At 53.5% G+C, this 18,912-nt stretch overlaps 6 protein-coding genes across 6 annotated transcripts in view; 4 read left to right on the top strand and 2 right to left on the bottom strand.

The window, feature by feature from the left end:
* Nucleotides 1-698: 698 nt before the first annotated feature.
* On the top strand, nt 699-5,297 carry ATEG_10069 (sister chromatid cohesion factor PDS5; the record flags this gene model as incomplete). Its single annotated transcript, XM_001209371.1, has 3 exons — nt 699-1,110; nt 1,163-2,805; nt 2,856-5,297. The coding sequence occupies 3 exons, from the start codon at nt 699-701 to the stop codon at nt 5,295-5,297; spliced, it is 4,497 nt and encodes a 1,498-aa protein (XP_001209371.1).
* A 2,349-nt stretch (nt 5,298-7,646) lies between these two features.
* ATEG_10068 (MFS transporter) lies at nt 7,647-9,307 on the top strand (the record flags this gene model as incomplete). Its single annotated transcript, XM_001209370.1, has 2 exons — nt 7,647-8,346; nt 8,400-9,307. 2 exons carry the CDS (start codon nt 7,647-7,649, stop codon nt 9,305-9,307), a joined length of 1,608 nt encoding a protein of 535 aa, XP_001209370.1.
* Nucleotides 9,308-9,944: 637 nt separating this feature from the next.
* ATEG_10067 (putative PHD and RING finger domain protein) lies at nt 9,945-11,937 on the bottom strand (the record flags this gene model as incomplete). The annotated part of the gene is made up of 2 exons (XM_001209369.1): nt 9,945-11,536; nt 11,637-11,937. The coding sequence occupies 2 exons, from the start codon at nt 11,935-11,937 to the stop codon at nt 9,945-9,947; spliced, it is 1,893 nt and encodes a 630-aa protein (XP_001209369.1).
* A 1,043-nt stretch (nt 11,938-12,980) lies between these two features.
* Nucleotides 12,981-13,614, bottom strand: ATEG_10066 (60S ribosomal protein eL43; the record flags this gene model as incomplete). Its single annotated transcript, XM_001209368.1, has 4 exons — nt 12,981-13,044; nt 13,167-13,331; nt 13,489-13,519; nt 13,596-13,614. The coding sequence occupies 4 exons, from the start codon at nt 13,612-13,614 to the stop codon at nt 12,981-12,983; spliced, it is 279 nt and encodes a 92-aa protein (XP_001209368.1).
* Nucleotides 13,615-14,326: 712 nt separating this feature from the next.
* ATEG_10065 (uncharacterized protein) lies at nt 14,327-15,782 on the top strand (the record flags this gene model as incomplete). The annotated part of the gene is made up of 5 exons (XM_001209367.1): nt 14,327-14,516; nt 14,573-14,720; nt 14,772-14,844; nt 14,896-15,020; nt 15,074-15,782. The coding sequence occupies 5 exons, from the start codon at nt 14,327-14,329 to the stop codon at nt 15,780-15,782; spliced, it is 1,245 nt and encodes a 414-aa protein (XP_001209367.1).
* A 1,441-nt stretch (nt 15,783-17,223) lies between these two features.
* Nucleotides 17,224-18,912, top strand: part of ATEG_10064 (SWI/SNF chromatin-remodeling complex subunit SNF5) — a gene marked incomplete at both ends in the record, with an annotated part of 2,549 nt that continues 860 nt past the window's right edge. Inside the window, one exon of the mRNA XM_001209366.1 lies at nt 17,224-18,821. Coding sequence (XP_001209366.1) covers nt 17,224-18,821 — 1,598 coding nt within the window. The remainder of the gene's footprint in view (nt 18,822-18,912) is intronic.

The following is an 18,912-nucleotide window of genomic DNA, read 5'->3' as shown; positions in this document are numbered from 1 at the left end:
TTTCACGACGCGAAGGTGCAATTGAGAAGTATTATCTAACCCGGACTACCTGGGACGATACATCCATGGTCTTCAGAAGTGGTCTCAGAGAAGTTGTATGCAAATATACTGCGTACCCTTTCCTTCGACTAAGTATCCTGACAGTAAATATGTTCCAAGAGAGCCTCACAGCAGAGGGTATGAGTAGCTAGCTGGATATATATTGCCTTCTCTATCGTACATGAGTGGATTCTCTCCAAGGTGCTTCGCACCTAGTTTTCTGGAATGTGTCTTCGTATAGCTGTAGGTAAATGGCCCCAACACAGTGAAGATAAAGCAGTATATCATGTATCATGGATTCGCGACATATTGTCGGATCAATGTTTGTATAGTTCGAGGACGGTAGAGTGTGGAGAAAAAGAAAACATTTTTCCTATGAGACAAACACGCGACGCGTCTTTTCCCCATCGGGCAAAGGCGGTCAGGAACGGGAAGCCGTTGATGCTTCCAATCCATCGTCCCCGTTGACAACTCGGAGCGTGTCAACATCCATCTTCCTTCATCCCGCTTCCGCCCATCTGTCATTTTCTTTTCTATACCCGTGCTTGTGTTCGCCCCGTGACTGTGATCTAGTCCTCCCCTTTCTCCCCTTGGCGGACCGAGCGCATGGTGCATTGAAGCTTACCCTCACCACTCGGCTTCCCCGCGCTTCGTCCACGATGCCTGCGCGCACTCGTCAGGGCCCCTCCGTCACCACGGAGGTCGTGGATACCGAAGAGACTTCCGGCAATCTCCGCCGCCTCAAATTCAATGAACCATTGACGTGGCGCGTGGGGCGCGCAGCCATTCCCATCGCCGACCTGCTCCAACGGCTGCAGACCCTCGCGCAGGAGCTGCGCAAACTCGAGCAGGAGGAGGTCGAGAAAGAGTCCCTCAAGAAGGTGTCGCAGGAGCTAGCCACCCCACAGCTTCTCGGCCACAAGGACAAGGGAGTGAGGGCGTGGACGACGTGTTGTATCGTCGATGTTTTGCGCCTTTGCGCCCCCGACGCGCCCTTCACCGGTAACCAGCTCAAGGTGCGCCCCATCGTCCCTCGCCAGATTGGGGGAAATCACCAAGGCCCCCTCAAGTGTACTGACGTTCTGGGCGAATAAGGATATATTTACCTGCATCGTGACTTCAGTGATTCCCGCGCTGGGGGATCCCTCCCACACCTACAATGCTCAGCATATCTACGTGTTGAATTCCTTGGCGGAAGTCAAGAGTATCGTCCTGTTGACAGACCTAGACCATCCGGACTCATTGATCATTCCCTTGTTCACAATTTGCTTCGATATCGTCTCCGGTTCCTCCAAGGCCTCGACGGGCGAAGAAATCGCGAAGAATGTCGAGTATGACATGACTCGCTTACTCACAACGGTCATCGATGAGTCGCCGGTTCTTGCCCCAGATGTGGTGGACGTGATCGTGGCCCAGTTTCTGCGCATCGACCCACGCGCCTTGGACTACCCTGCGAAGCGAGGCAAGAAGGACACGCCGGTCGACTCGAAGCAGGGCACACTGCTCCTAAAGGACTATCCCGCGGCTTACAAGATGTCCAAGGCGATTTGTCAGGCTTGTACGGACCGAATGACCAGCCATATCAGCCAGTATTTCAATAACGTCATTATCGATGCTTCGGCTCCTCCGGCGGATGGCTCATCGAAGAACTCGCATCGTCGGCCGAATCTGGACGACTCCGACGAGGAGGGCGAAGACATCAGGGAACTGAGCAAAGCCCATCGCTTGATTCGGGAGCTCTGGAAAGCCTGTCCCGATGTCTTACAGAACGTCGTACCTCAGCTGGAGGCGGAATTGTCTGCTGAATCAACTTCGTTGCGACTGCTGGCAACGCAGACGATCGGCGACCTCACTGCCGGGATTGGAGTTGCTGGACCACCACCTCCCCCTCCAATGGATCCTGCCGCTTACCCACCAGTGACCTTGGTCGAGTACGACCAAACTATTCCACAACCTAACGATCTTGTAAACCCTTCATCGCCCAAGTCGTTCTCCCAGGTTCACAATTCGACATATGAGGGCTTCATAAGCCGCCGGTTAGATAAGTCCCCCTCCGTGCGCGCATCCTGGGCGACGGCCGCCGGACGCATTCTGCTCACATCAGCGGGTCGATCTGGCATGGGGGAAGCTGAAGAGCAGATACTCATTCAGTATCTGGGTTCTATGCTGCGGGATGCAGATGAGAAGGTCCGCGTGGCTGCCGTAGACGCAGTGGGCACATTTGGTTTGTCGCATATTGTACACAAGCTAGGGGCTGGTGGTGGTGTGTCTTCTCCGGATTCGATATTATTCGTCCTCGCCGAGCGTGTCAAAGACCGGAAGCCTCAAGTTCGGGAGCATGCCATGAAGACTCTTGCGCGCATGTGGGCCGTCGCAGCAGGCGAGATAGAGCAGGACAACGACCAGATCGTTCCTCTACTGAAGGACGCGCCTTCGAAGATCTTCGATGCTTACTATACCAACGAGCCCGATATCCATATGCTGATCGACCGAGTCCTTTTTGAAATCCTTCTCCCTCTCAACTATCCTCCCATCAAATCTAAACTATCGCGCAGCAGCTCGAGCCAATCCCAGAAGCAGAAGGACTCGCAGGTATCAGAATCTGACGCTGAAACGGATGTGGACAGGATTCGTGTCCGGCGCATTCTCACCTTGCTCAAAGGACTGGACGACAAGGCGAAAAAAGTTTTCTTTGCTTTACAGGCCCGCCAGATCCAGTTGCGAACAGCTGTCACAATCTACCTCCAGGCCTGCGAAGAGTACAATGTAAGCAGAAGATGGCACCTACAGCGATTCCAGAGACTAATATCGGTTAGGGCGGTGTAATGGAAAAGAAAGAGGAACAGATCAAAGCTCAGCTGAGCCGTGTTATCGACACATTGTCTAAACTCTTCCCCGATGCCTCCCGCACGTCCGCTGATCTGTGGAAGTTCGCTAAACTGCATGATCGCCGCAGCTACCAGCTTATCCGCTTTGCGATGGCTGCTGTCAGTGATTACCGCACGGTCATCAAAGCTATCAAGGAACTTTCGAGGAGAATCCAGGGCGCTAACAACACCCCCCTTTTGGATACGCTCACGCCACTTCTGTACCGCTGTAGCTCGCTTGTTTTCAACAGGAGCCATATCCCGGCGATCATGAGTCTTTCCAGGACGGATGAGAACGGACTGGCAGGGCCAGCACATGAGATGTTGCGAGAAATTTCCTCCCGCAATCCTGAAGTTCTGGAAGCACAGGTCCAGGAGATGTGCAAGGATCTTGAATCTCAAGCACCCAAGCCGTCGACGACCGCCGAATCAGGTACGGAGGAGATCCTCAAGGCATGTTCAGGCTTTGCGAAAAAGCTCCCAGGAAAACTGCCTAAGGAACGCAAGTTCTTCAAAGCTCTTGCGGATTACGCGCTCTACAGCCCATCGCCTCGCGCAGCCAAACATGCTGTCACCATTTTGATGGCTATCGTCGATAAGAAGGAAATGTATGCGAAGGACCTCATCCAGAAATGCGTATCCAAATGGAGCTTTGGATCAGATCGCTTCCTGACGAAACTCGCCGCGTTGTCTCAGTTGAACCTTCTAGCACCGCGGGAGGCGGATGAGGAGAGTGACGCCATCATCTCGATTGCTGTGAATCAAATCCTTCTGACCAATCGATCACCCGAGCCGGACTCCGGCTACAAGTGGTCTGATGTCGTGGACGATGAAACTGCAGCCAAGGAATGGGCTCTGAAAATTATTGTCAATCGCCTTCGCGCGAAGGACGGCTCGGATAGTGATGACGACTTCCGAGCCCACGCCGAACCTGTGTATAGTACTCTCAATAAGCTTATCGTTGGTGAAGGTGAGATATCAAAGAAAAAGGACACGCCAGCAGTGCAAAAGTCACGACTTCGGCTCCTTGCGGCCAGGTCCTTGCTGAAACTCTGCGCCTCCCAGAGTCTTTGCGACCAACTCCTCACCCCCAGTGATTTCAACTCGATTGCCACGGTTGCCCAAGACCCGCTTCCTCCAGTGAGGGAGGGTTTTATTAGTCAACTGAAGAAGAAGCTTGTGCAGAACACTCACTTGAGTCAGCGCTGGTATACGATCCCATTCCTGCTTGCCTTCGAACCCAACACGAACTTGAAGGAGAGCACGCTTACCTGGCTACGGTCGCGCGCCGCCTTCTTCTCTCAACAAGGCAGTGGCAAGAAGAACGAGCAAACAGTCATGGAAGCTATCTTTTCGCGCCTGCTGTCTTTGCTTGCGTACCACCCTGACTATCCGCCAGAAAACCTGGATGATGAGACGAAATTCAACGACCTAGCTGATTTTTCTCGGTACATCCTTTTCTACCTCTCCGCAGTGGCAAACGAACACAACCTTTCGTTGATCTTCCACATCGCGCAGCGTGTGAAGCAGACGCGCGACGGCATCACCAAGACGGACGAGATGAGCACCCGTCTGCATACCCTTTCTGACCTTGCTCAGTCAACCATTCGCCGATTCGCCGATATTTACGCCCAACAGCGGAGACTGGGTGGCATCGGTGGCGGCGCTTCCATCCTGGAAACCTATCCGGGCAAGATGGGAGTGCCAAGCTCTATCTTCGCGCAAATGGGTAGCCATCGCGAAGCACTGGAAGTTGCAGAGAAGAACTTCCTCCCAGATGATGTGGATGAGCGGCTTGATCAGATTGTGCGGTCCGCAATGAAGCCGAGGAACGCGTCACAGCACCAGGGTTCCGCGAAGAAACGCAAGTCCGAGTCTGTCCTCACTGGCGGGGACGATGGTGCCACCAAGAAGGCTCGGAAGGAGCGGGCAACCCGTCGCCGCACCTCGTCCTCAGCGGGCGCAACGTCCAAGACCCCAAAGAAGAAGAAGAAGACTGACGATGGCTGGTCTTCCGACGGCGGGGAAGCTGTCAAAGTCTCCGCATCGGCGCGCCGCCGTAGTAGCAGAGGCACGTCAAGGCGGGTCAGCTATGCAGACCGCGACAGCGACGAGGACGATATGGAAATGGATGAATGGGACCAGGACCAGGACGAGGAAGAGGAAGGTCAAAACGAGGAAGAGGAAGTAGAGGAAGAAGAAGCTGGAGAAGATGCCAACAGCGAAGCCAACGGCAAAGACAACGATGCTAGCGAAGACGATGAAGATGAAAATGCCGAAGAGGCTGTCTCACCTCCTCCAGCTCCTCCGGTCAAGAGATCCGCAGGCAAACGTGCTGCCAAGCCCACGACAGTGTCCCTTCCTACCCGACGATCCTCTCGAAGGGGTTGAAAAGATGCTGACTGACGGGCGTGTTCGATGTACCTGAGATTCCCCAGCATTCCATTCATTGTCCATGTTTGATTCATTCCTTGACGGAGCCTTTGCCTTGTGTTCGGACGGTGCCATCTGACCTGGATGTGTTTTACTCATTTATTCTGCTGATCTATCGGGAATGGATGTGCGAGTGGAAATTAGTTGCTGTGCTGTTGCTTAAGTTTGAAATGTATACCCATTTCCTTTCTTTTGTGTATGTTCAGTTTGTACTTGTGGTTGTTGCCAATGTCTAGTCCAACTGGTACGGCAAATTGTCTATCCATTCTATCTCTTCATTTTAGTAGCTCTGTAGTGGGATGGCTTGGATTTCTGACCATGAGACAGGTTCTAGACAATTGACTGACCCGCTACAGCCAGGCTTCCAGACTTCAGCTCTGATCAAACACTTCATACATGTCAGTCACTCAGTTACATCCCTGCGAATACAGAATTGGCGAGGCTGACATTTGCCCTCCTGGTTCGGGACATGGTCCTCACGACAATCATGTTCTATGACTGGATTGCGCAAGCGTGGACATTTCTGGAAGCGATGCAGGGTTGGAAACACTCTTGTTTCTTTGCTAGCATAACGATACCACGTCCCTGCATAAGACTCTCATGCTCGTCAAGCGCGACGGCAGGGTTGATATTGGCACTGCGTTCATATCAACTCCATACCTGCTGCCACTAAGAGTGGGAAAGTTCGACCGAAGACGCGAAGAGGCCTCCCGAGGACAGCGGATTAGATGCTATGGTTGGAGAGGATGTAGAGAAGAACTTAAAGGTCGAAGAAGCGGCCTCTTGTCTTCGCTATTGACCTGCCTCCGGCGAGAGGGACGACTTCATCATTTGGATCCAACTCTCGGGTCTCCGCAGGATATTGGGGAATTGGTGTAGGTGTCAACAGTGTTTCTATCGAAAGTTATTGTGGGAGCCTGAGACGTCGATGGTCGTCACCTGCTCCCCCTCACCTCAATCACCTCGCTCACTCCTCTCCTTCTCTGTTCTATCCACCCTCTACGCCAATCTGACAGTCAACAAGGAAATCTCGTAAGAAAAACTACCTTTTACCTACCGGGATACCTATCCATGCCTCTGACAAAGATGATAGTTCCAGGAGACATTTGTCATTTGAACGTCATCACTACCACGGGCCGAGCCCAGTCCTTTGCGATGACCCTTAGGCATGGATGCATACTCCAGGTGAATCCACGCTAAACAAGCGCCTCGACCAAGATCTGCTGGGATCACAAGCTTCGGTCCGGTCTTATCTCACTCGGATTCGCATCCATAGCCCGGATCTCCGAGCTCCTGCATTAGCTCATCTTACGAAACAGCCACCTCGAGTACGACTAGAGAGTTCGGCGAAATCAGCCTAACTTGCTGACCACGTGGTTAAGCTGACATGGATGCCGTCCGAGCCGAGTCGGACGCCGATTTGTTTGAATAGCGGCCGATCCCCAAGTCGAGATAGACAAAGACAACAACCATGCTTCGTGGAATAACAAAACGTACTTGGTCTCGACTTGATAAGAAGCGAAAATCCCCAAAGCCTCGGGAATTGCGCAGACGGCCATCTACCGAATGACCCAGAAGTGTCGAAATAAAAAAGCCAAGCCGCCGGGTAGAGTGGACACTCTCTGCTTCTCTGGCCCAATAAGTGGGTGCAACCAGACGGGAATCGGGGCTCGGAAGGCCGAAGCGCGAGCTGCCCTATGCGCTAACCAGTTCCGATGGTCTTCGCCGCCGTCATCGTTCAACGGCCACACGGATGCCGACTCCTCGATGGCGAGATTTATCAGCTTGCTTTTATGCAATCTGACAGGGTGCAAGGGGTACTGCGTGGCTCTGGTGATGAATAATTATCCACGATGATCTCATCGGGACCTTATGTTGACTCATGTGCCTGAGGTTGGATCGCTCCTCGGACTCGGGCTATCGGATTTAAGAGGTATGTCCAAGTAGTATGATATTCACCTTCTGGAAGGGTGGAGATCGGGACAGTGTGCCGTTATCCACCTCCTTTGCAGCATCGAATTTCTAATAACGTACCAGAAAATTCTGCCTAAAAATGCTGGGCCAGTATTATGGGCTTGCTCCGTAAATTGCAGATTCTTTGCGTACCCACCGTTGATAAAGGAAGGTACGATGGTTTATAAGGCCTCGAACCCCCAGATCCGATCTGGAGTTTCTTGTTCTTCCGCTATACAAGCTACATAATCTCCGGTTCGAGCCTCAGCCCTGGGTGGCGATATCAAAGGCTCCACGAAAGATAAGATAGAACAATACAGTTCTTCTAGCATTCGGTCATACGCATCTTTTGAAATGAGTACGAACACTGAAGTCGGCGCAACGCCGCACGATCCTCCGCACCATGAACGGCAGCACCTTGAATCTTCAGACGTCACCCTCAACTCAGAATCTCGATCACTCGAAGGCCTTCATGGAATGAGCATGGAGGACCTGGAAGACCTCGACGCGGAAAAGAATGCTGGAGCCCCGGTCGACTCCCCGCCGGCACCGCCCAAAGATCCCAACATCGTCGAGTGGGATGGACCCGACGACCCCGAGCACCCACAGAATATGCCAACATGGAGGAAATGGCTCATCACCATGACACTTTCGTCCCTCACTATGTGGATAACATTCAGCAGCAGCGTGTTTTCCACGGCCACAAGGGTCACCGCGGAGGAGTTCGACGTCTCGACTGAAGTTATGACCCTTGCAACGAGCTTGGTGGTGTTCGGGTTTGCACTTGGGCCGCTGGTCTGGTCACCAATGTCTGAGCTGTACGGTCGTAAAATACCCTTGTTCTTTGGCTATGCCGTCTTCTCGATCTTCCAGATCCCCGTCGCCGTGGCGCAAAACCTCCAAACTATCATGATCTGCCGCTTCTTGCTCGGTGTCTTTGGCTGCTCGCCTCTGGCCGTCGTGGGCGGTGCTATGGCAGACTTCTGGGACCCTATCGATCGTGCTGTGGCTATTTCCATGTTCTCTGCTGCTACTTTTGTTGGTCCGGTACTGGGTATGTCACCCCAAAGTTCATGTTACGGTTTCATGTTCTCTAACCATGTGTAGGTCCCATTGTTGGTGGCTTCATCACGGATTCGTACCTCGGCTGGCGATGGACGGCATGGATCACTCTTATTGCGTCCGCCACGTTCGGTTCCATTGCTCTGTTCATCGTCCCGGAGACGTATGGGCCGGTGCTTCTCCAGAGACGTGCCGCTCGCCTGCGTCGCGAGACCGGCAACTGGGCGCTGCATTCGTTCCTCGACGAACATCGTCCCACCGCCTCTGAGATTGTACGGAAGTATCTCCTGCGTCCGGTCCAAATGCTGTTCCTGGAGCCGATCCTCCTCCTCATCACGATCTACCTCGCCTTGATCTACGGAATCCTCTACCTCTTCTTCGAAGCGTACCCGATTTCCTTCACAGAAGTCCGCGGCTGGACAAACGGGGGCATCGCCGGTCTGCCTTTCCTCGGAATCATGATCGGAGTCCTCTGCGGCGTCGCCTTGATCATCTGGCAGACCAAGACGCGGTTCGCGCGCAAGCTCGCCAAACACGGCCGCGTGGTGCCGGAGGAGCGCCTCATCCCCATGATCCCGGCGTCTATCCTGCTGCCGGTGGGTCTGTTCTGGTTCGGCTGGACCTCTGACCGCAACATCTCGTGGGTGCCGCAGGTGATTGCCGGAGTGCCCATCGGCATGGGTATCCTGGTCATTTTCATGCAGGGCCTGAACTACATCATCGACGTGTACATGATGTTCGCCAACTCGGCCATTGCGGCGAACACGTTGGTTCGGAGCGGCCTCGGTGGCGCGTTCCCGCTCTTCGCTGTGCAAATGTATCACAAGCTCGGGGTGGACTGGGCGTCGTCATTGCTGGGATTCTTGACTGTTGCGATGATCCCGATTCCGATAGTGTTCTTCTTCTACGGAAAGAAGATCCGGGCGATGAGCAAGTTCACGCCGAAGCTATGAGCATGGTCTTTGGTTATTTGTCTCGCAGCGCATCTGGATGACATACATTTGGGTTTATGCATTTACGCCTCACGTTGGTTTCAGCGTCTTATGATTATGATTCATATAGATATAGATAATGTTTACTGCATATATGCGATTGCCTCTCGAATTTAGAAGCCAAGTAACTAGTTGTCCATCTAGAGTTGATGCACAAGGTCTAAACAGCGGTCAGCGCCTAGGATATTCTTAGCTACTCGACGCACGCTAACAACTCACAGATCAGCATGTACACCCATGCGTCTCTAAAACATGCGTCGAGAATACCCACGGCATTGGCAAGGCCTGCTAATCTGGTAGAAAATGGCTTCCCCTGAGGACCATCTTTGTTTGAGTACAGTCCCAAAGTGAATCTATGATTGTTCCTATCGACGGCCATGTGATGACCATGCATATCTCCATGGCCAAAGTAAATGGATCAGATGTGATATTGACATTCCAAGACCACGTAGAACCTGAAATACACAGCCCGGCTCCCTGAGTGAGCGATATACCTACATATCCCATGCGACAGTGCCAGAAAAAAGAAACGCCGAAGCTGATGCTGACCCCCGTAAATCGCTGAAAACGCCGGCAAATGCGACACGCTATTCATATATCATGAACTATCATCCACTTGGTCACTATCCTCCATCCTCTGCTTCTGCTTCAGACCACCAACAGCCTTCTCCACCGCCTCCTTGGCGGTCTTTTCCAAATCAGACTTTGCATCCAGTTCAAGGGCTTCTACATCACCCACTCGATCATATAATTGGCGAGAAATCGTGCGATTGATGTCTGTGTACTCGTCTTTGGTGATGGTCTTGGAGCGGTAGTACGGCTTGAGCCATGACCCGACCAGTTTCTGGATGTCTGATTTAACAGCCAGGGATAGTTTAGGGCGGCTTGGCGAGTTGTCAGATGACCGCACCATTGGGGATCGCATAGCAGCCCGAGGAATGCGCCGGCGAGGGAGCCCCACGCTATCTCGAATGGGAGAGGAGTCCTTGACTCCCGTAACCTTCGCATCGGCGGAGCCAGCGGGAGAAACGTCAGGCGAGAAGGGCGGGGACGACAAGTCGGCTGGTGAGGAAAGCTGGATGGGAGAGATGGGCCTGCTTCTCATATGGGGCGGGGGGGTGGCCGACGATAAAACGGGAGAGGAATGGTTGGAGGGGGCAGGAGAGATCGAAGGCGAAGAAGGACCAGGGGTGGGATGGTCGGTCGGAGCGACCGACGCCTGGGCGGACGGTGGGTAGGAACTCGAGGGTTTCGAGGCCTCTTCGACTTCTTTCAAAAGGGATTGCAGGAAACTTGGCTCCGTCGAACTTTCCGCGTTGATCCGGGCGGACGCTTGTGCGCTCGCGGCCCTCGAAGACTCGCCGTTCTGCAAGGCCAGTGCGGCCAGGTCCTGAGCCCTGCGAGTTCGCGGACGTTTCAATTTCCGCTGCGGTTCGGTAGGCTCCGGCGAAGGGGATAAAGTCGGCTCCTTTCTCTTGCGGGCAGCACTGGGGTCATTTTCAATCTCGCGAGCTCGTTCAAAAGCGTTCCAGGCTCTCATCTCCTCCAGAGATTCTGGCTCCGGGGTTGGCTCCCGAGGCACGCGAGGTCGTGAAGGCCTTGGGGCTTCAATATCCAATAGCGCAGCCGTGTCTCGAAATCGATTGCTGCCGCCTTGTCGTTCAGCGACTTCGAACCGACGCTGCCAAGCCCGGAATTCGCGCTGATTCGCCGCCTCCCGTCGTTGTTGCTGACGAGCGCGCTCTATGGCTCTGTCGTCATCAAACGGAAAATCCAGGTCGAGATTGAGGTGATCCCAGACAGACTGCCAGACCCGCGCCCAATGAAGAGAATTCATCTGGTTTCGGTTTTGGGCTCTCCGCTGTTGAGCTCTGGTTCGACGGCCCCGTCGTTCCTGAGTGCGTGCCGGTCGGTCTTCTGTGTCAGGGGACGGACCCAACGCACGTTGGGTTTCACATCGGGCGCAGTACCAAGGCCCCGAGGGGACCCCGTCCAGCCCGACACAGTAGGTATGGGACGGGGCGTCACACCCGTCACAGAGGAGGAGTAGTTCTTCATTATCGGAATCACCGCAAACGGGACAAGGTTGGAAATCGGTAAAGTCGTCATCGACATAGTCGATCACCATCGACGGATCGACGTCGGCCACCTGTACCCGGTCTTGGACGGCGTATGATGAGAGAACAGGGCCTGTGAGGAGAGCAGTATTAGTACCAGGCCTTGCGTATGAGGTTTTCAATCAGGGGGTCCCGTCATATGAACGAGTACGACACAGAAAGTAGAAACATACCTCCGATTCGGTCGCTCAGCTCCACCAGATTGAAGCTACGACGACATATTGGACAACTGTTGGCTCTTTCCACCCAGGGCTTCAGACAGTTATTGTGTAAGATATGACCACAAGGCAGTAGCTGGGCGATCTGACCTGCGTCCTCCGTACCATCGACGCCCTCAGGCTTGCTAGCAGAGCCCGTGGGTAGGCCATCAGCGTCTTGAAGGTCAGGTCTTGGCGCGGCCTCGGCGGCGACGGCCAGAGGATCGCTGGCGCTTTCGCCAAGGTCTCCTAAGCACACAATACAGGTGTCGGACATTAACAGAGAGGGAAGAATCCGGATTGTCTGCAGGGAAACTGAGAGAAGGCATGAAGAGCAACTGACAGACGGAGGATGGGAGGGAGCAGAAGTAGAAGGGGAAGGGAGAAGGAGAGAGAGGTGATGTGGGGAGAAAGCAGCCGGCCTTTTGAAGGTTGGTCCACCGTGCCGGTCTAACGCAAAACAGTCTGGTCGGGCAACGTGACCAGAGGCCAATCACCGCAAGGTACATGGGAGGTCTCAGGATGATCAAGTATTTACGTGCTCCATCAAATGCACTCCCAATGCACTCACGCTGGGCCCTTGCAGTGCAGCAGAATACCCCTCTTTTCGGTTGGATCTTGCTGTGCTTGGGAGGGTGGCCAGTGTAACCGGTCGTCCCTAGCCGCGGGAGGGTGACCCATCGCTAGATCTCTACGTAGGTACCCATGTCTCGACATCACAAGCATGGTACTCTTAAGGTGTTAAAAGGCGCCGGAGCGTTTCTTCTCGTCTTTTAAAATGGTCACTATGATCATCCGTCCCCTCGGTTATCAGACGGAAAGGGAGGGAGCTCAAGAGCTAATCCACGATCACGAGGTCAAAGAGCCCGAAGATCTTCCAAGCAAAGGCTGTGCAGCCTGACGACCCTCAGGTGGATCAAAGGGATTTTTGCCATTTCTTTTGCGCCAGTCGTATGGAGTCCATCACGCGCATGGAGCCGGCGAAGTGGGAGCAAAAAAATTGGAGTCTACGCTGGGATGCGTTGGGAACAGTTCGCGGTGCTGTCAGAAATCACAATCATGGTCGACCGAAGAAAGTTCGTCACAGGTCGTGGAGGCAGTTCGCAATGTAGCACGCAAACAGAACGCAGGCGAACAGGATCATATACGGGTCCTTATAGAGGATTTTCAAGTCATCCGTAGTATTGTTGTCTAGTAGGTAGTCATGTGCCGTGTTCGACCAGTCACGTCGACGAAGCCGGAATTCGTAACAAGATTTAAGCTCTCTTGAATTTCGCTATTTTTTATTTCAAACGTAAAAAGGAAATCCCATCATGACACTTAAACCTCCGCGATTTCTCTGAGACGACGGATGGTGGAGCGGGTGGCGGCGGCGGCAGGAGTGCTGTAGCACATTTTGGTTAGTTTCGTGTCACACTTGTCCACCGGTCTGTGTGGACGAAAACCCAGTCGGTTTCCACAAGGGAAACGCTGGAAGCCAATACTGGTTCAGAGGGCGCGACTTACGAGACGGTGTAAGCACCACCGGCAACGGTCTTCTTGCAGCCCTTGCACTCCCAGATACCAACGGCCTGGCGCTTGACGGTGTTCTTGCCGCAGAAGGTGCAGACGTAGCGGGCGTGCTGGGACACTTCCATCTTCTTCACCTGCTTACGCAGGGAGGCACCGTATCTATTATCAATCGTCAATAAATCGGTTCCTCGTAGCGGCGAATCGCCTCCGAGTCATTCGTTTCTTTTCTGGGCCGATTCCTTTCGATCGTTCCGGCGAGAAAATAATAACGTCGACTTCGAGGCGGGTTCAGGGGAGGATGGCGCGAAAAGCATACCTGGTACCATATTTACCGGTGATGCCGACCTCTGAAAATTGCAGTCAGTATTTCTGATGCTTGCGAATTGATCGGAAAGGTCGTCAAAGTATGCTGGGAGCACTTACTCTTGGTGCGCTTGGTCATCTTGTCTGATTTGGCTGTTCAGGTCGAAGATGGATACAGTGCGGCAAGACGAAATCGAGACTGAGGCTTTCAACGGAGAGAGTGTGGTTGTGGGTGGGCTCGCTTAGGGCTAAAGGCTTGGCGGTCACGTGTGGCCTGCGTGCATCATCGCTTTGCCGGAGTACTATATCCGAGTGTACAAAGCAGAGAGAAAAAGATGAATGCCGGTCAATTCAAGCAGAAAAGGATTAGACTTCGCATAAAGTCTCAGTTTTTCTGTTCTTCTTCTAACTGTTGTATTCCATATTTCTATGCGTGTGTTGTCCCCTGGCAAGTGCCCTAGCCATGCTCAGAATTATCCCAGAAGGGATTCGCTCTTGAACTTTTTTCTTCTCGCTAGCTATCAGAGATTCTTCTCTCGCGAATCTGCATCTGTATGCATTAATCTAGACTCTTTCTTCCATTATCGTTGTCAGAGATGGACGCTGCGTGGAGGACATAATCACATGATTTCCCAATCCATCTGTCCCGAATGGGTTAGGCCGATGGCCGAGGTTTCCGTGGCAGGGGGGACGGGATCAACAAAGTCAACGAACGTCATCAGTACTGTTGCCTCGTCCTCCTCAAAGTAGGCATATCATCTTGTCTCCTGTTCAAGATTCGTTCAGTCCGGTCAAATCCCATATCTGCAATATAACGCTCTCGTTCTGGGTACAACCTACTGGTGTCAGATATGGATGCCAGCAGACAGTATGATCTAGTCCTCCATGGACCTACAGGATATACAGGCCGTCTCTGTGCCGAACACATTGTCAAGCATCTTCCAACCAATTTAAAATGGGCCCTCGCGGGACGTTCTCTTGAAAAGGTCGAGAAGATTGGCAAGGAACTTAAAGAGTTGAATCCGGATCGCACGGAGCCAGGTACTTGCTACTGGAAATATATTTCCACAACCTCCTCCCGGTTAACCTTCCAGTAGACACTTTGGCAGTCCAATTGAACGCCACCGAACTCAATAGCCTGGCTCAGAAGACCAGGCTCATCATCAACTGCGTCGGTCCATATCACTTGTACTCGACTCCGGTGGTCGAAGCATGTGCCGCCAATGGAACCCACTATGTTGATGCGTAAGTTCTCTTTTATCCACTCCTGGGATAATCCGTCATTGACTTACGTAGTACCGGAGAAACCCCCTGGATCAAGACTATCATCGAGAAGTATCATGAGATCGCGAAGTCCAATGGTGCTATCGTGCGTACATCCTCGTTCTGGAGTAGAAGCTTGGAGCTCACCAGATTCTAGGTGATTCCGTCTGTTGGGATCGAAAGTGCTCCGGCCGATATCTTGACCTGGTCGGTTGTCAAGCGCGTGCGGGAAGAGTTGTCGTGCCATACCCGGGAAGTCACCTGCGCCATCGACGAAATGAAGTAAGCCATCATGATTCAAGGCAACTTGATTTCCTCCTCACCATGTCTCGCAGGAGCTCCGGGGTGAGTGGTGGTACCCTTAGCACCATTCTGACCACACTTGACACGGTTTCGCTTTCCGACGTGCTGAAGTCCACCCACCCCTTCGCGTTGGCTGCCTCCACGCCCCCTAAGGACATCCCCCGTGAGTCGATCATGGAGAAAGTGCTGGGTGCTCGCGCGGTGCGCGACCTGGGTACCCTGACGACCTCCCCGTCCGCAACGTGCGATATCACGATCGTGCATCGCAGCAGCACCTTGATGCCGGAGTTCTACGGTCCCCGGTTCTACTTTCGACAGTTCCTCCGCGTGCGGAACGTGGTTGTCGGCATTGCAGTTCATTACCTGTTTCTGATCGGTATCACGCTGTTGCTTCTGCCTCCAGTCCGGTGGCTGGTGAAGCAGATCGCCTACGGTCCGGGACAGGGTCCCAGCATGGAGAGTTCTCGCGACGACCGAGTGGAGTACCGTGCCGTGGCGACGGCGGATCAGGACACGCCATCCCCGAAGCGGGTTCTTGGGAAATTGAAGATCCAGGGTAGCATGTATTCGGTCACGGGACTATTGATGGCGGAGGCAGCCATGACCATTCTGGAGAACGAGGACAAGGTCAGAAAGGTCTCCCGGGGAGGCATCGTGACATCGGCCACGCTGGGACAGGATTACGTGGATCGGCTGGAGAAGGTCGGGTGCAAGTTCGAGTCGCAGATATTTGATTACTGATAGATGTTCCTGATTGTGTGATATGTATGATGGCGATGGGGATTCATGTTGATATCCGATGTTAGGTCACATCTACCTAATTCACCTAGGTACCTCGATCTCCAGTTGGAGCTTGCGGAGTATGTGCATGCAGTACAACCGTTTCCTATAACCTACTAGGTACGACAGTCTCCCGTCCCTTAGCCCAACTAGGCCAAGACACTATACCAGATCTGGTTAGCCAAATACCACGTGATAGACAGAAATGGGATGGCGTGCGGGAAGACACGGGAATACCGTACGATACGATACCGCCGTACGGTATGCGTGTTCGGCATCGCATCAGGAGAAATCTCGAGGTAAAAGATGCAGTCGTGATGGCTTCAAAAAAGGCCTCCCCTCGAGAGTTTCCCCTGTAGATTTGGTCTTCTAGTGCTGGTCGGGCTGCTGGTCCATTCTATGCCTCGCCTGTTCCCCCCTTGACCTTCCCCCCCTACCCAGCGGGCGAGCGGACACACACACTTGTAATGATTTGACGGGGGTTCCAACACCCCCCAGCACATTTTCCCTCCCTCGTCCTCTCCTTCTCTCCCTCTCTTTTTCTCCCTTCAGTCGCCGCAAAGCAAAGTGCCCGTCCTGCATTGGATCGTCATCCACATCCACCACATCTGGGAAACTTGTCAGATTCGACGGTTTAATTATCGGCAAGAAACAGAACGGACTTCAGAGGCCCAGCAACGAGGTAGTTATTACGCCAGGTCGTTTTGTCAGCTGATTAGCCAGCCGTTCGCTTCCGTTTTGCTTGCCTGGCGTGAAAGACCCAGAACCGAGCCGACTCCAGGCAGACCCATCCAGTCATCAGTGAGTGCTTTGGGAGCCCTCGTTCGACTGGCGTTCCGGCCGATTTCTACGCGGGTTGTTATTGGTGTCATCTCTATTATTATCGATCTTGTTGTTCCCTTGCTCTGTTCGCGGTCGTTTCCCTAATTTGCGCGACTTGTTGCCTGACTGCCTCATTACCCTCCTTCCCCCCTGTTGGTATGTTCCTCACCATCCCCATTCCTCTGATTCGCATGACGCATGACTGTGCTTTTTTTCCTTCTTTATGCATCTTATTGCTTTCCACCATCTCCATCAGTACACCTTCTCCTTTCCCATGCGCATTGTGGCTCAGGGGGCTGAGGTGACCCGTCGGTCACTGTCGCGTCTCGCCGCGAACACCAGTCGACGTACCTCCATGCGGAAAATGAGCTGACCTTCGTCTGTACTAGGATCCCACCAAGGATGCGACCATAAACAATCTTCCCTCTTTCTTTCCCTCCTCTTCTTTTTTATCTCGATTATACCCCTTTGTTGTGAAGTGTCGCCGCAGGCGTTCTCCAATTGCGCAAAGTGACACGTTCTTTTCTCTCCCTTCCCGAATCGCTGGACACCTTTACTCTCTCCCAACCAACCCTTCAGCATGCCCTCCCCAGAAGTGACCCAACCGGGGCAGCTCGCGACTGACGCACACGCCGAGACGGTTCAAGAGAGTTCTGCCGAAGTCAGCAACGCCAACGGTGACATGAGCGAATCTCCTACAGACCAGCGCGCGAATGGATCGGATACAATTGCGGATGTGAAACAGAACGCGAAAGCCGTCTTAGCGGCATCTGGTGTGCCGTTACCCTCGGCCGAATCAAGTCGTGACGCGTCGAACGGGGAGAATGGTCTTGCTTCGAGCAAGAAGCGGTCGCGCGACGGCTCCATGATCCAAAAAGCGTCTGAGGCGTTGGCGGTGCGCGTGCGCGAGACCCCAACGGAGAAGATACTGCTCGAAGAGTATGTCAACCGTGAATTCGAACACTCCGCGTTGGTAGCGTGGCAGAATCCCGCGCAAGAACTGCAGCAACAAAAACGCGCGGAGAGGGACTTTTATCTCACGCTACGGCGTGAAAACCACATGAACCCCGCTGCTTTGTACGGCGTAGGCTACGAAGGTTTCGGCAATGCTCGTACGGATTTACGCGGTCAACACCCCCAGTTGTTGTATCCGTCCAATCGACGTCGACCAGGAAACCGGCGGACACGCGAGCTTCGAGTATCACGGAAAGACCTCAAGATGCAGAATGAACAGATCGAAGACCTCGTACCGATCCGGCTCGACATTGACTGGGAAAAGATCAAAATCCGAGACACCTTCACCTGGAATCTCCATGATCGCGTAGTCTCCCCGGACCTGTTCGCCGAGAAGTTCGTGGAGGATCTGGGGCTCCCTCTCGAGTCGTGCGTGCCACTGATACGTATGGTTTCGCAAAGCATCCAGGAACAACTCTGCGACTACTACCCCCAACTCTACATTGAAGAAGACGCCCTTGACCCTCACCTCCCTTACAGCGCGTACAAGAACGACGAGATGCGCATCCTCGTCAAGTTGAATATTACCATTGGCCAACATACACTCATCGACCAATTCGAATGGGATATCAACGACCCCCACAATTCGCCCGAACAGTTTGCTGCCCGCATGACGGACGACCTTTCGCTCTCGGGCGAATTCACAACCGCCATTGCGCACTCCATTCGCGAACAGTCGCAGCTGTTCACAAAATCCCTCTATATCCTCTCCCACTCCTTCGATGGTCGGCCGATTGACGATCCCGACATGAAATCCTCCTTCCTACCCACGCCTCTTCCCTCCCCCTTCAGACCCTTCCAGGCCGCAAAGGAATTCACACCATATCTTTATGAACTGAACGAAGCCGAGCTGGAACGGACTGAGGTATCGATATCGAGAGACCAGCGCCGACAGAAGCGGTCTGTCAACCGCCGTGGTGGTCCAGCGTTACCGGACCTGAAAGACCGACAACGGACCATTCGTACGATGATCGTCTCGTCTGTCATTCCCAACTGCGCCGAGTCCGTAGAAGAGAGCAATCTGTTCAAACGGGTCTGGCTCCAGCCGCCACAGGCGTGCGGCCGTTGGGCTTTCGTGATGGTGGTGACGATTTCGGATGAATCCGATAGCGACGAATCCTCCATCACGGCGTCTCCGGCGATCGGGCCTCATCTGGCTTCAAGGTACTGCTCGCACGAGGGGCATGAGAGGAGCTTGCCTGTTGCTGCTACCGCCGCTCTTCGCGCGGAACCTGGGGCAGTCTGGCACTCCTTG

Source organism: Aspergillus terreus, genomic scaffold (genome assembly GCF_000149615.1).
Source record: "Aspergillus terreus NIH2624 scaffold_16 genomic scaffold, whole genome shotgun sequence".
Lineage (NCBI taxonomy): Eukaryota > Fungi > Ascomycota > Eurotiomycetes > Eurotiales > Aspergillaceae > Aspergillus > Aspergillus terreus.
The sequence above is the reverse complement of the archived record's forward strand: the minus strand, read 5'-3'. Positions and strand labels throughout refer to the sequence as shown.